The 16,031-nt window shown below is 30.4% G+C and overlaps 1 protein-coding gene across 1 annotated transcript; it reads right to left on the bottom strand.

Moving 5' to 3' along the window:
• Window positions 1-12,168: 12,168 nt before the first annotated feature.
• On the bottom strand, window positions 12,169-16,013 carry Phum_PHUM569780 (High-affinity choline transporter, putative; the record flags this gene model as incomplete). The annotated part of the gene is made up of 9 exons (XM_002432059.1): window positions 12,169-12,529; window positions 12,631-12,903; window positions 13,001-13,104; window positions 13,184-13,401; window positions 13,489-13,618; window positions 15,019-15,168; window positions 15,260-15,408; window positions 15,495-15,758; window positions 15,848-16,013. The coding sequence occupies 9 exons, from the start codon at window positions 16,011-16,013 to the stop codon at window positions 12,169-12,171; spliced, it is 1,815 nt and encodes a 604-aa protein (XP_002432104.1).
• Between the last annotated feature and the right edge of the window lie 18 nt (window positions 16,014-16,031).

The raw sequence follows: 16,031 nt of genomic DNA, 5'->3' as shown, positions 1-16,031 counted from the left end.
AGAGAGAGATTGAGAGAAAGGGGGGAGAGAGAGAGAGAGAGAGAGAATATAAATGATAATTAAGAAAAAATACCATCGCTATATTAAGACAACAAAACTCGTTTTTTTTTTTAATGAGTAAAAATTATAAACTATATAAAATAGTTTTATAGTTTATTATAGCTTTCGTAACGCCGAGGGAAAATGGCGGTCGGAAGTTGGGGGGGAGGGAGGGAAACGGAATGGGGGAGGGGAAAAGTTTTTTTTTTTTTTTTTTTACGGTATATAAAAAAAGGAAAAATTAAACCATTTATTCGTATAAACTAAAGGTTTTAGTGACGTCGAAACCTTTTGAGACTTGATGGAAATGTTTGTTCGTGGCGATGACGATAATGATGATGAAATTGTTATGCATTTGGTCCTTGTTAAATTCTCTAGGGGGAAGGGGGGGGAGAAAGTTTGACGTATGACGTCACGTCAGTACGGTTGATTTTACGCATTAATCTTTTAACGTGTATTTTAATATTAAAAAAAAAAAAAAATGTTACTCGTAGAATCCCTTTCGATCCCCTTCCCTTCCCTCCCCCCCCAAAAAAAAAAGGATAACGGTTTTATTCCCGGGAGATTTAAAAGTTTTCAAAAAGGGGAAAACAAACGGAGGGAGGGAGGGCAGAAGAATAAGGGTTGACAAAGAAAAAAAAAAGAAAATTTTACTAGTTGTTGAAAAAAACGTGCCAGGGCGGGGGGGGGAGAAGAAAACAAATTAATTTTTTTTAGTTTTTACAAAATAATAATAATATTATTATTATTATTTTTTCTCCAAACGATTCCAGCGGTTTAAACTGGAGAAAAAAAAATATTCACACGTGTATCGGATATTTTTTATATGATACGTCAAAAATAAAAGAAAAGCTTTCGCATTTTTTTTTCCCATTGATTTCCCTTTTAATGATTCTTCCCCGCTCGCCCCTCCCCCGTTCCCCAATCTTCCAGTATTATTTCCAGTAAAAAAAAAAAAAAACTGGAAAATTAAACGTTTGTGTCCTTTTTTTTTTTTTGCTTACGATGAATTTTCATAACAAAGCCTGTAATTTAACGTCGATTCATGTGAAAAAAATTAATTTTCTTTTTTTTTTCACTCCTCTCCCCTCTACCTTTCCTCCATCATTTTCCCTTTTCTCTCTCTCTCTCTACCCTCTCTTTCTCTCTCTTTTGTTTTCTACCTCACTCTCTCTCTCTCTCTCTCTCTCTTTATTTCTTTAGCTTCCTACCTCTCTCTCTTTCGTTTGCTCCCTACTTCCCTCCCTTTTACTTCCTATCTCTCTCTCGCTCTTTCTTTTACTTCCTACCTCTCTCCCTCTCTCTTTTGTCTCCTACCTCTCTCTCTCTTTCTCTCACACTTTCTTTAAAACTTTCCACGCTTTCGAAAATTATAAAAATCTTATTTGAAAATTACATTTTAAGTTAATAACACGTTCCAAAATTTTCTTATTATCATCATCATCATCATCATCATTATTATTATTATCATTATTATTATTATTATTATTATTATTATCGTAAATTCCAGAAAAAAAAAACAATTTTTTTCCAGAGTTGATATAAAGTTTACTTACAATTTTTTTTAATCATCAGAAAAAAAAAATGAAAAAAAGAAGACGTTAAAAATGTCAAAGGGATCCCTTTCCCGTTATCCTGCTTCCCTCCCTCTCTCCCCCTTCCTTCCCCGTCCCGTTTCCCTCCCGCAAAAAAAAATATTAAATTATTTTCACGATAACCCGATTTTTCCAGAAAATAAAAAAAAAAATTTATTTATATATATATATATTTTTCAGGTTTTTTTTTATTTTTTTATTTCATTTGATTTTTAATATTGAAAAAAAAAAAAACGATGACGTAATAAACGTCGATGATGATGATGATGATGATAATGATAACGTCAGCATCAATATCGTTAATGTTGTTATTTGTCGAGTTTTTCGTAAAGCTTCTAATAATATGAAAATAAAAGGTAATTTCCTGTTGCTATAGTAATAAATTTTTCTTTTTTTTTTTTTTTTTTTTTTTTTTCTGTCGTCAATGAGAACTTTTAGCCCACTTCCTTTTTTTTCTACGGGGGGAGGTGGAGGAGGAGGAGGAGGAAAAGAATGGAAAAAGAGGGAAAAACGAAAGGTAGGGTTTGAAAAAAAATTTTTTTTTCTTTTGCGAGGGGGGGGTGGTTTACGGGCACGTACGAGGTATGAATTTTTTTTTTAAAGAAATAATTAATTTGTGCGGTACGTGTGGGGAGGGGGATGACGGAGGGATAGGATAGGGAAGAAGAACAAGGAGAGGGGAGAAGGAGTGAGAAAAAGAGGGGAAAAAAAAGTTGTAAAATCAAAATTTTCCGTGACGAGAAAAAATTAAAACGAAAAAAAAAAAAATTTTTTTTTTAGGAGGCAGGAGGGGGAGGACAAACGGTTTCGGGGGTGTGACAAACGTGAGAGAAATGCTGGTGAGGGAGGAGGGGGAGTGGAGAGATCGAAAAATTTCAAGTGACGGAAAATTATTATTATTTTTTTATTTGATGAAAGAAACGAGAAAATTTTTTTTTAAATTTCTTACAAAAAGGAGAAAAGGTTCAAAGGTCACGGAGGGGGGAACACGAGGGGGCGGAGAGGGGGAGGGCAGAAAAGAAAATACGAAAAGAAAATTTCAAAGTTAATAAATTTTAAATTTTTTTATAGAAAAATTCATTAAATATTTATTCGATCCTCGCCTATCAAAAAAAATTTCTTTTTTTTTTTTTTTTTTAATATTTGCACGTAATTAACGTTAACCCGAACGCGTCATTTTCTCCAGGGAGGGAGGGAGGGGAGAGGGGAGCTGGAGAGCTGGAGGGGAGAATCGATTTTTTCCAAAAACGTACCAGACGACCAGAAAACAAAAAAGAAAATTTTTTTTTTTGTTTCACTTCTTCCACGTTCATTGATAAATGTGCGTATCTATCGTTTGTTAAACCAGGTGTAGACGCATCCAACATTTCGCACGTTTATTTAAATAATTCATTTTATTTTCAAACTTGTAAATTATTTTCTCTCTTTCTCTCTCTCCCTCCCTCTCTCTCCCTGTCTCTCTCTCTCTCTCTTTCTCTTTCTCTCTCACTCGCACACTTTTCCTTCTGCTTTTCTCTTTTATCGATCGTTTTACAAAAATAACTGTTTTGTTTTGTTTGAATATATATATTTTCCAGTTGCGGTTTGTGCGGACGGACTCTTTCTTTTCTTTTTTACAAAATCATCGATTGTTTATTATTATTATTATTTTTTTTTTTAATTGTATATTTTCAACGAATCACAATAAAGATTTTCCCATTATTATTATTACAAAAATTCCTGGAGAAACTTTATAATTTTTCTTTTTTTTATTCCCTTCCCCAACTCTCTCTCTCTCTCTCTCTCTCTCTTTTCTCCCGGTTATATAAAACGAGTTTCGTATACGGTGATAATAATAATACTAATAATAAATATTATGACGTCATAAGGTATAAAATTTACCGCTGGAGAAAAGAAAAAAAAAATTTTTTTTTAAAAGAAACGCGTATGACGACGACGAAAAAAAAATATAAATGGAAACAAACAAACGAACAAACAGAAAACTTTTTTTTTTTTTTTTTACTACAAAAGGGACTAATTCCAGGAGTGCGTAGTTAGTGTCTAGAAAAAAAGGAAAAAGAAAGAAAAAGGGGGAGAAAAAAAAAGGAAAACAAATCCAGGGAAACTGTAAAAAAAAAAAAAAAAACATTAATTGAGTTTCTGGAAACGAGTCATCATACAAACGGGAATGAACACAAACAACCTCGGACTCTCCCTCATCGTTTTCCATCACATTAACATTTTAAAAGACGTGTTAGTTCATATTCCAGGATTTGTGTGTCGGGAGGGGGGGTGTGCGCGTGCAAAAGACTTTTTGAAAATGTGCGTATATGTATGCGTACGTGCGTTCGTGTTTGGATTATTTATTAAAGTCTTTTTAAATAAATAATATTATTATAATGGAGGAAAGAAAAGAGAGAGAGAGAGAGAGAAAGAGGAAGGATGATGAAAAAGAAAAGGAGGGAAGAAAATTTTTTTGAAAATTAAAGATGGCGGCGAGGGATGACCCAATTTTCAATAAAAATTTAAATGTTGTTTCCTTAATCGAACAATGACAACCCCCTCGACATATATTTATTTATTTTTAATTATCTTTATAACGCGTGTGTTTCACTACCCCCTCGACCCCATCACCAACAACCACCACCACCACCACCATCCCCATTTCTCTCTCCCTCCCTCCCTCCTACCCCGATGAGTTCATCAATTAAATTACCATCCTCCCCTTTTGTTTGCATTTTGATTAGATGGGAGTGGAAGAGAGAGAGCACAAAAAAAAACATGGATGCAATTATGTTTTATGTTTTAAACTTACCGGTATCCGGTATCACGTTTTCTAACTTGGTAGCAAAATAACCTTTTATGTTGTTTGCCACCTTGTGGGGCGAAGGGGGTGCTACACTTGTAAGTGCTTCAAGGCGCGGTAACCGACCCAGCAATCCACGTGATTCCCCTTCCGACGGATTTTTTTCCGTCGGTGATTCTTTTTCGGTATCCGTGATTGTTCCGGTACTTCCGAGATGACGAGGAACGCTAATGCTACGACAAAAAACAAAAAAAAAAACGTTAAAATCAAATTGAAAGGAAATTATAAAACGAAAATGGGAAAAAAAAAAAAAATGAAAAAATTTTGGAAATCGATAAACTAACGGAAACCTCCCCCACCCTGACCCTCTTCCTCCTCCTCCTCCCCCCCGATTTTGCGACACAATCATAATAATCACCTGAGAAAATATTATCGGTTTTACACAGAAAAAAACAAAAAAATTCGATTTCCGGTACGTGTATCAAAAAAAAAAAAAAAAAAAATCGTGGTATTAGATTCGAAAAGAAAATTTCCTTTAAAAAAAAAAAAAAAAAAATTTTCCAGGAAAATTGGTAAGAAACTTACCTTTTTATTAGAACGGTAAAGCTGGAACCGTCCAGTTATAGTTAGAGACCCACTGTGTGTGTGTAAAACTCAAAATTTTTGGAGGGGAAATTTTTTTTTTTTTTTTTTTTTCCAAACAAATTTCAGGGAATGAAAATTAAAATAGGAGAAATGATGAGAAGTGGGGAGAGGGGAGGGGAGGGGAGGGATACGAAATTCAAAAAAGTAAAATTCAACCGGAAAAACCTAAGCTAAACGTGAGAAAGTTTTATTAATCCTGGAGAAAGCTTTCTCCAGGCGAATATTACTGAGTTTGCGCTCAACATCCACGTTATTTGATTCGATAAAATTTCTATTACGTCATCAATATCAGTTTTATACTTTACAATTTTCCTTTTTTTTTTTCCTTTTTTTTCCTTTTTTCCTTTTTTTTTTCCTTTTTTTTTTGGCATAATTTCTTTTTAGTTTTTCATTTTGACATTTGAATTCTTTTTTTTTTTTTTTTTTTTATTTCTTTCCAAAAAAAAAAAAAAAAAAGAAATTTTCTCCATGACGATATTGATGGAAAGCCAAAAAGGAAAAAAAAAAAGAAAAACCCTTAAAACCAATAAAAAATAAAAAAGTTATAACATCTATTCGATTATTATTATTATTATTTGACGCGTATTTTTTTTCCCCCAAATAAATTTTAGCAGACGAAATCACATTACGTTCGAATACGTTTTATTAATAAATAAATAAATAATAATAATAATAATTTTTAAAAGAAAAAAATAAATTTTTTTTTTTTCATCACCAACACCAACACCGGTACGACTTTGGTCGTTATGGTAACCATTTTACCCATTTTTAACCTTCCTTCCTTCCCCTCCGAAAAAGAAAAAGGGTCCCCCCCCCTTTTTTTGCATGTTTGTTATAATAACATTTACCGACGTAAGTGAGGTCACAGGTAAAAAGAAACGACGGCAACGTAAATGTTTCCCTTTTTTCCCTTTTTTCCCTTTTTTTTTTGAATATTTATCAAATTAAAATCGTTTTTAATTTTAATTACTTTAATTGATAAATTCGATAACGACGTATCTCTCTTCTTTCACCCCCCCCCCTTTAACCAAGGGGTTAAATAAAAAAAAAAAATTTTATTTTTCTAACGCCACGACAATAAAGAAAAAATTTCCGTCGTTAACCCTCCCTCCTGTTCGAATATTATAACGGACGTATATTATCAGGTTTCGAATTTATAGATCGTCATAGAGTAAATAAACAAAAATTAAATTTTTTTTTTTTTTTTCAAAAGTTTTCAACCCTGTCTGATTTGATTATTTTTAAATTTGTAAATAGAACGTTAAAATAATCGTCAATTCGTTCTCACGTCATTTTTTTAATCATTTTCTAACCCCGATTTTCCCGCGTTTTTAAATTTTCCACGACAACGAAAAAAAATTAATAATAATAATAATAATAATAATAATTAATTACGTCATATAAAAAAATTTCGGGCGGGGAAAATAATTATTTAAAAAAATTCGATTTTTTAAAATAAAATTCGTTACAAAACATTTACGTCATCATTTTTTTTTTTTTTAAACGGATTTTTAATTTGCGGTTTTCGGGTTTATTTTTTTGACGTATTTTAAAAAAAAAAAAAAAAAAAAAAAATTATTTATAAACCAGACTAAAAAAAAAAAAAAAACGGAAGAAAATAATAATAATAATAATAATAATAATAATAATAATAATAATAATAATAATAATAATAATAATAATAAAACGAATTCGCACGATTTATGTATAAAAACATGCAATTATTATTATTATTATTATTATTATTATTATTACTTGCCTTATAATAATAATAAATTCGTTTTAAAAACGTTTTCCTTCGTTTAGCTTATCGAAAATACAAAAAAAAAAAAAAAAAATTTTTTTTCATTTTGACATTTAAAAACAAAATCTCACTGGAATTTTCTTTCTTATCATGAAAATTGTTATCAGTACTACTCCTTATTTGACAAGAATAAATAATAATAATAATAATAATAATAATAATAAAAGTAATAATAATAATAATTTTTGCAAGAAAAAAGGGTAAAAAAAAATTTTTTTTTTGTGTTTTTTTCTCGCGTTTTTCATTCTCGCCGACATTTTTGTTTTCTCTCTCTCTCTCTCTCTCTCTCTCTCTCTCTCTCTCTCTCTCTCTCTTTCTCTCTCATCATAAATATTAAAATGTCGGAACGTAATGTAAATATAATTTTACAAAAATAGTTTTGTTTTCGTTTTGTTTGTACATGGAAAAAAATGGAAAAAAATAGAGAAAAAAGAAAACCATTAACCATTAATTAAACCGTCGTCGTCGTCGTCGTTACGTTTAAAAAAAAAAAAGAAAAACCATGAAAAGAATTTATTTATTTATTTGTCCTGGAAAAACTATATATATATATGACAATGGAAAATGATAATAATAATAATAATAATAATAATAATAATAATAATTTTTCTTTCCCCCCCTAACAACAACAACAAAGAGCTGTCGGATTTCGGTTAATTTTTTTTTTTCTTTCCACCTTTGTATCGTTTAACATTCAAGTAGGGTATTGCATTAGGTTATCATCTGTTATTTCCCTCGAGGTTTCTTTCCTTTTTTTTTTTTTTTTTTTTTTTTTTTTTTTTTATTTTACTCCATTTACCTTACATCCTTTTAAAATTATCCATTGTCACTTTTATCTTTCTTTTTAACCCCCCTCACCCTCTCACCACTCAACCTTTCACCCGATTCTTTTGTCATTTTTTTTTTTTTTTTTTTTTGTAACAAAAGGAAAAAGATACTAAAAAAATTAACAATGTAATGTATTAAAAAAATAATTGTAAAAAAAAAAAAAAATTTTTATCGAAATTGGGTTGGCAAAACTGGGAATGGGGGAAAGTTGGCAAAACTGAAGTGTTGGGTGATCGATGAAACGTTAACTTACGAAAACGAAAAATTTCAGAGAATTTTAATTTTTCAAAATGTTAAACGCCCCAAAAAAAAAAAAATTTTTTTAAATTTAAAAAGTTTGACCTTCGACCTATCGAAACATTGATGCCAACATTTAAAAAAAAAAAAAAAAAAAAAAAAAACAACGGTTTTTTTTTAACATTATTAATTTTTCTTCTTCTTCTTCTTTGTTTTTGAAAACTTTCGAGTGTCTAATTAGAAAAGTTTTTCCCGTCCCCTCCCCCCACAATTCCCACCCCTTTTTGTCTTGTTACCCTTGTTAAATTTTAATTCAAAACAAAACAAAACAAAAAAATTAAAAATTAAAAATATTTTTTACGTCAGACAAAATAATTTTTTTACGTCTTTTAACATTTCATAAGATTTTCCTTCCTTTATCATCATCGTCATCATTATTATTATTATTATTATTATTATTAGTAGTAGTAGTGGTAGTAGTACTATTATTATTATCATTGGGCTTATATTTTCTTTAAACATGAGATTTTTTAAAAAGTATTCGAAATGAAAAAAAAATTTTTTTTTTTTTTTTGAAATTTATGAAATCAAAATGAAAAATGATGATTTTGTTGTTGTTTGTTGTATCGAAAAATCCTTTTTAGTATATTTGGGGGGCACGTATTTATAGAATCGAAAATTTTATATCGAAAAAAATAAAACAAAAAAGTAGCCCGAAGGGAACAGTTTTCAATATATATATATATATATAGATATTCACTCACGCCCGGGGAATAGAAACACGCCCTATGCACCGCCTCGGACACTTTTCCATTTCCCCTACGTCTGTTCGATAAAAACAAAAAAAGCGCGGTTCGGTTTTCATTTAAAATTTTCCCTTTTCCGGATTTTCCAAAAAAAAAAAAAATTAACATTTGCGAATTAATTAATCGCCATTGATAATTACGTGGAAAAACAACAACAAACAACAAACAACAAGAAGAAAAATAAAATAAATAATAATAATTATTTTGACTTACCCCTCTCTCTCTCTACTGTCTTGTATCCTTTTCCATCCCCCCCTCTCTATCGTCTTGTATCCTTTTCCATCCCTCTCTCTCTCTCTTTAACGTCTTCGTGTTTTTATATCCCTCTCTCTCTCTCTTTAACGTCTTCGTGTTTTTATATCCCTCTCTCTCTCTCTCTACTGCCTTCGTATCCCTTTGCATCCTTCCCTCTCTCTCTAGTGTATTTGCATTACTTCTAATATCTGCCCCCTCTGTTTCTTTCTCTCTCTCTCTCCCTCTCTCCTTGCATTTCTTCTTATTTCTGTCCCCTTCTCTCTCTCTCTCTCTTTTTCTTCTCCTATTATAAAAACTCATCAATTAATTTACTACACAAATTTTGATCACATCATCAAACATCGTAAACCTTACGCACACACACACACACACACACATTTAATTTTCTTTTTTTTAACGATTTTAATTTAGAAATTTTCAAAATGACGTCAATATCAGAAAAAGGGAAAAGAAAAAAAAATGTCAAAAGGCAAACAAAATCAAAGGGGGCGAAAAAAAAAAAAAATCGTTAAATTCTTTATTCGCGTTTGTTATTCGTCCCTTGGCAACCTTAAATTTTTTTTTTTTTTTTTTTTTTTTTAGAAAAATACGCCCCGTTGATATTTATAATCGATTTTATTATTAACCTTAAAAAAAGCGTTCGAATCCGAACGGATTAAAATTTATTTATATAAAAAGAAAAAAGAATAGAATAGAAAAGGATAGAAATAGAATAGAATAGAATATAATAGAAAAAAAAAACGCGTATTTAAATTTTTATATTTACCATGTAAATGATTTTTTTCTCCCTCTCTCTCCCTTTCTCTCTATCCCTATCCCTTTCTCTATCTCTATCCTTTTCTTATTTTTTCAACCCTTGGTTTTTTTTCTAACAAGCAGAAGACAAAAATTTTTCTTTATTTAAAATGTCGTCGTCGTCGTCGTCGTAGTACGGATTTTCAAAGTTACTAAAAAAAAAAAAATAAATAATTTTATTAATATTTTTAAAATAAAATAATTATATTTTATTTATTTATTTATTTATATTATTTTAATAATTTATTAATTGATAACGGTTCGTAAAAACTCTCAAATTTTAGAATTTACACACACATAAATTTTTATTTATTTATTTATTTTTAATAAAATTAATCAATCATGGTATTTTATCACGGAGAAATTTTTTCTTTTTTTTATTTATTTATCTTCCGCCACGTTTTTTCCTTTTTTTTTATTAAATTACTGCCACGTTATTTTCTTTACTATTTATAAAAAAAAAAAAAAACGTGGGGAGCTAAAAAAAAAAAATAAAAAATAAATTTATTTATTTATTGCGTGAAATTTCATCTGTGTTTTCCCTTCCCTCCCACCGCCCTCTTCTTACTTTCTCCCCGCCCCCGCCCCCGCCTCTTCCCTCCCACTAATTCTCGTACATCATCTTCATTTCCACGCACACGCACGCACTCACCCACTCACAATCCATTTACATAAATATAGATATATATATTTATTAAATAAATAATTAATAACTCTTTCCTAATAATAATAATAATAATTATTATTATTCGTCGTGTGCGTCCGTTAACAATTAAAAAAAAAAAAATAATAATAATAATAATAATAATAATAATAATTTTCAATTTTTTTTTTTCTTAACACGATGAAAATTTTCCGGAAAATAATTAATTTGAGCAAAAATTTTTCCCTCTCCGAAAATAAACTACCATGATATACAAATATATATATATAGACGATATAACAACACACATTTATTTATTAATAAAATTTTATGTATGCATTTTATATTTTTTATTATTTATACTCCGCCTCTCCCCCCCCCTTCGACCCCTCCTCCCCTCCCCCCGAAAAAAAATAAATAAATAAATAAATTCAAATTAAAAAAAAAATAAATAAATAAATAATTTTCAAACATACTCTCTTCTTTCAATCTTACATAAATATTTTACATAAATAAATAAAAAAATAACAATAATAATAATAATAATAATAATAATAATAATAATAATAATAATAATAATAAAGCAAACAAACGATTCGATTCCAATAATATTTTAAATGATATGCATACGAATTTATTATTATTATTATTATCATTATTACTTTTTTTTTTTTTTTGCTCGATAAACATATAAATTTATTAACATTAAATTTTATTAATATTTGACATCTATCTATAAAGCCCAACAAGTGATTATTATTATCATCATTATTATTATCATTATTAATAATTTTTTATGTATCCACGTTATATATATTTATGTTTAAGTACACTAAAATTCTAATAAACACATTAATAATAGTAATAATAATAATTTCTACGCCTGCGCATCGTACATAAATATTTATTTATTTATTTATTAACAACGAATTATAACGGTGATAATAATAATAATAATAATTTTCTTCTTTTTTTCCTTTTTATTTAAACAACACATATAAATATACATATGTAAATTTATCTCCCGCGGATTTATTATTATTATTATTATTATTATTATTATTATTATTATTATTATTAATTAATTGATTAATTAATTAATTAATTAATTAATTAATTTCTTCTTCCTCTTCCCCCCTTTTTTAATTTTTTGAACAGAACGATATTGTTTTTAGACAAAAAAAAAAAGGATTTAAGGTGAGTCAGTTAAGTATAAGGATAGTTAAAAAAAAAAAAATAGGGAAAGTGGTAGCAGAATGAAGGGGGGTAGCAGAAGAAAAAATGGCGGGAATCTAACGTTTTTTAACGGTTTTACATACGTTTACGATTATTGTTGGTAAAAGGGTTAACCGTTTTAAATTGAATTCTACGCTCTACAATATTTACTACATAATTACAAGTCGCTACAATTTATTTACTCTATGCATTGATATGTATTTAATTGCTTATTATTTATCCGTTACATTTTTTTAAATTCCTTTCGATTAATCCCCGATTTTATTTTATTATTATTATTATTAATAATTTAAAAAATGGTGGCCACGACACGATATGTAATTATTTTTATATCCGAGTGTGTATACCCTGAATAATTTTTTTTATTTTTTTTATTTTAAATAAATTTTTGAATATTATCGATTTAATTGACGAGTATTTAAATTTTGATGACGTCATAAAATTATTACGAAAGGTATGACCCGACGGGGGAAAAAAAAAAAAAAAAAAAAAAAAAAAATTTAAAAAGCCGTATTGCATTCTTTTGCATTTGACGTTTCCGTGACGTTGTCGGGAAACGTGTTCATTCTTATCCCCGTACCTGATGAATCATTTTTATTACTTCCTATATCCGCTTTTAATTTTTCAACTTCGGCCGGATCTAAATCGTCGTCTGGTTCCAAACCCGGATTTATCCTTCCGTTCATTTCGTCTTTTCCAACGAGTCCCGTCGCACCGTATAATTTTCCCATCGCACCGGATGTCATCATTGATAATTCCCCTTCTATCGGTTCATCCACGCGTAAAACATCTTCTGGGATGTTGACGACGCAACGGAAGAAATCATAACCGGGAGCTAATTTTCCGCTTTCGAATATGTATCTAAAAAGAGAAAAAGTTTTGAATTTTTAATCGTGACGTCATTGTTTTTTTTTTTTTTTTTTTTTCATTCTAATAAATATATGTAATTGGATGATGCGTACTTCGTGAACCAAGACACGCCAATTAGAGTGCATAAACTCATGACCATGGCTAATGTTCGAAATGGAAACAATTGCATTTCGTTTTCTTCATCGTATCCTGGATATTTGATTAACGTGGGAAGTCCTAAAAGGGGTTCGCCACCGCTCAAACGTATGAAAAAAGCCATAATGTACGCTGCTAAACTTCCATAAGTGTTGCAATGATCTTTAAAGTGAACAACCATCAAAAGTTGCGGGAAAAGAATGCAGTAAACCAAATCCGAACACATTGACCTGTTTAAAAAAAAAAAAAAAAAAAAAACAAAAACCAAAAATTACAATAGCCAACAAAAAAGGAAAAAAGGAAAAATTCCATTTCCTTTGTACTCACCACAAACCGTATATAGAAGGTATCGTAAGAGCCATAACGGTGGATAGTATACCAACCACGATGATGGACACTCTCATGACCCAAATGATTTCCATTTCCGAAGCCTGACATATATTTATTTATATTATTATTAAATATATATTTAACATAATTTGATGTTAATAAAAACGGTTTAAAACTCACGTTTTGCCTGAATATCAATTTGTAAACGTTTCTTGCAAACATGGAACTTGCCGATAAAACGCTGGAATCGGCCGAAGACATGACGGCTGCGGACACGGCACCCAAACCGAAGAAGGATACGAAATCGGGAGTTAAGTATTGTAAAACCATCGGTAATATCATGCTCGTTTCTTGCACGGTTAAAGGATATGGACCCTTGTAATCCGTTTCGTTCCAGGCTTTAAATGAAAACGTCATTAAATCCTAATATAAACGAATAGGATTCAAAAAGTAAAAAAAAAAAAAAAAAAAAAAAAACAACTCACGGGTTGCTTTGGCTATGGCTCCAATCAAAACAGGTGGTATCGCCATTAATATACAACCGGCTGCGGCAACATACGATAGTACTTGAGCTCTACCTGCCGTTTTACTTGAAAGTACCCGTTGAAAATACACCTGTTAACAAAAATTTAAATAAACGTCATTAAAAACTTTTCCACACTTTAAAGCAGACGAACACGTTCCTAACGTCCATTTAAAAAAAAATTTCTTTATATATTTAAAAATAATAATAATAATAATAGAAAAAACAAAAACAATAATGTAAACAATGTTAAAGTAAATAGTAGTTTCATGTAATGTACAAAATTTTTACGTGATATATTAATTAGTATAATAATACGTTGATCAAAATCATTAGTGATGAGGAAAGACATAAAAAGGCGACTGGAAAAAGCGTTAATTAATTTACAAGAACCAGGTGGGTCGACGATACGTTCGATAATTAAAGTTATTAACAAAGAGTCTCCCATATTGAGTTTGAGAAAGGTTTTGGAAGCTTTGCAAGAAGGTATTAGCGAAGGTTTCCTATGCATGTACAACGGACGATTTAAATTAAGACAACATTTAGCATCTAGAAAAGATTTCCGGGAAACGCATTATTACGACGAAGATGATCGTTTGGCACGTGCAATCGACGAAGAGGATCGTCTCCGAAATTTTTCCGAAAAAAATTTCCACGACGACGACAGTCTCGGATCGGGAAGTAGGGATGATATGAATAGCGCGGAAGAAGAACTCATTGATGAGGATTTGAATGGGAATCGAGGTGAAGAATTTACTAGGAGAAAAAAAAAAATAAATAATAATAATAATAATAATAATAATAATAATCGTAAAAAATATAAAAGTTCGTTAGATTACGATATCGAATCGAATACTAATTTCGAGTGTTACGACCACGTTTTCGATGGGAAAAAAAAACGTTTTAATTTTAAAACTCATCGTTGCTCGTACGAACCTGATAAAAATAGTAGCGTCGATTCTTTTCTGGACGCGGATGGTAATCACGAGAATGCTCAACCCCCTCACAGACCCGGACCCGATGCTAAAAAACAAAGGGGTCCCAGGTGCACGAGTATGAAAAAAGATGTTAAAATGCCTAGCAAAGTACAAATACCGTTCATACCTCCTACGATACCTCAAAAGAGCAACACGTTTAACGACCTCCTAAGGCGAAGTCCGGAACCTGTTAACGGCCCACTTTACGACGGTTACAACGATTTTTCATTTACACCTGATAAGTTAGAATTTTTCGGTGCTTATTCTTAATCGTTTTCTTCTTTTTCTTTTTTTTATAATTATTAATACGTCTCTCTCAAAATTAGTCATCGTCTACGCAATTTTAAAATGTTACAATAATAAATGTAAAAAAAAAAGTGTTTTTCATTTCATTTTTTCTTTTCATTTTTTTGCCGTTAAGAATATTAATAATAATATTTTTACAATGTAACGATTCGAAATGAAAAAAATATAAGAATTTTGATGATGGAGAGAAAACAAATGAAATCACTTACCTGCCAAGGTATTCCGCCTAAAATAAGTAACAATCCGTAATCGATGTAGTAAAATATTTGCGATGATGGTACGACACCGATCCAATCGACGTCCTGGGAAGACAATGGTTGAACTTTTTCATTCAACCACGCAAACGGAATGCACATCCACTAAAAACCACATGATATTATTATTATTATTATTATAATTATTATTTATTAATTAACGTGATCCGATACAGAGAGAGAAATTTTTATTTACCAGGCCCACGAATATGCAGAAAAGTTGTATGACGTCAGTGTAGGCAACACTGTAAAGACCTCCGAAAAGGGTGTAGAAAACAGCAATGCAAGAACTTAGTATGACGCTCGTTTGATGATCCATATCGATGATGACGCTCAACGTGGCACCTGATACCGGAGAAAATGGGAAAAACGTTTTTTTTTTTTAAAAAAATTAATTTTCCGACGCGTGATTTCCAACAGTTGAAACTTACCGAGTGCTGCTAATATTCCAGCTGCCCAAAACACTTCGCCGCATAAAGCGGGTAAAAATAATAGTCCTCCCATTCTCGAACCGAATAAATCTTGAAGGGGATCCAACATTGTTATGTATCCCTGTTTTCTCATGGGATTGGCGAAAAACACACCGCCGAAAACCAAACTCAATGCGTATCCGAAAGGTGCCTGACACCATATCAAACCGGATGTGTAAATTATTTCCGCTGTTCCGTTTATATAACCTCCACCGACCCAAGTTGCTGCAAAACAAAAAAATTATTATTATTATTATTATTATCACGTAAAATTGCTATTTTATTATTATTATTATCACATCGCATCCTATTACCCGTCATCGTGAATATTCCGACAAAGAGTCCGATATTCCTTCCGGCGAGCATGACTTCCTCTTCCGAATCATTTCCGCTTTCTTTTTTAGCACCTGCCCATATTCCGACGGCTAATATTAATACGTAAAATAATATGATTGATATGACTCCCGCTATGTTAATCATATTGATATGTATTTATTA

The sequence above is a fragment of the Pediculus humanus genome, genomic scaffold, assembly GCF_000006295.1.
Source record: "Pediculus humanus corporis 1103172108302 genomic scaffold, whole genome shotgun sequence".
Lineage (NCBI taxonomy): Eukaryota > Metazoa > Arthropoda > Insecta > Psocodea > Pediculidae > Pediculus > Pediculus humanus.
The sequence above is the reverse complement of the archived record's forward strand: the minus strand, read 5'-3'. Positions and strand labels throughout refer to the sequence as shown.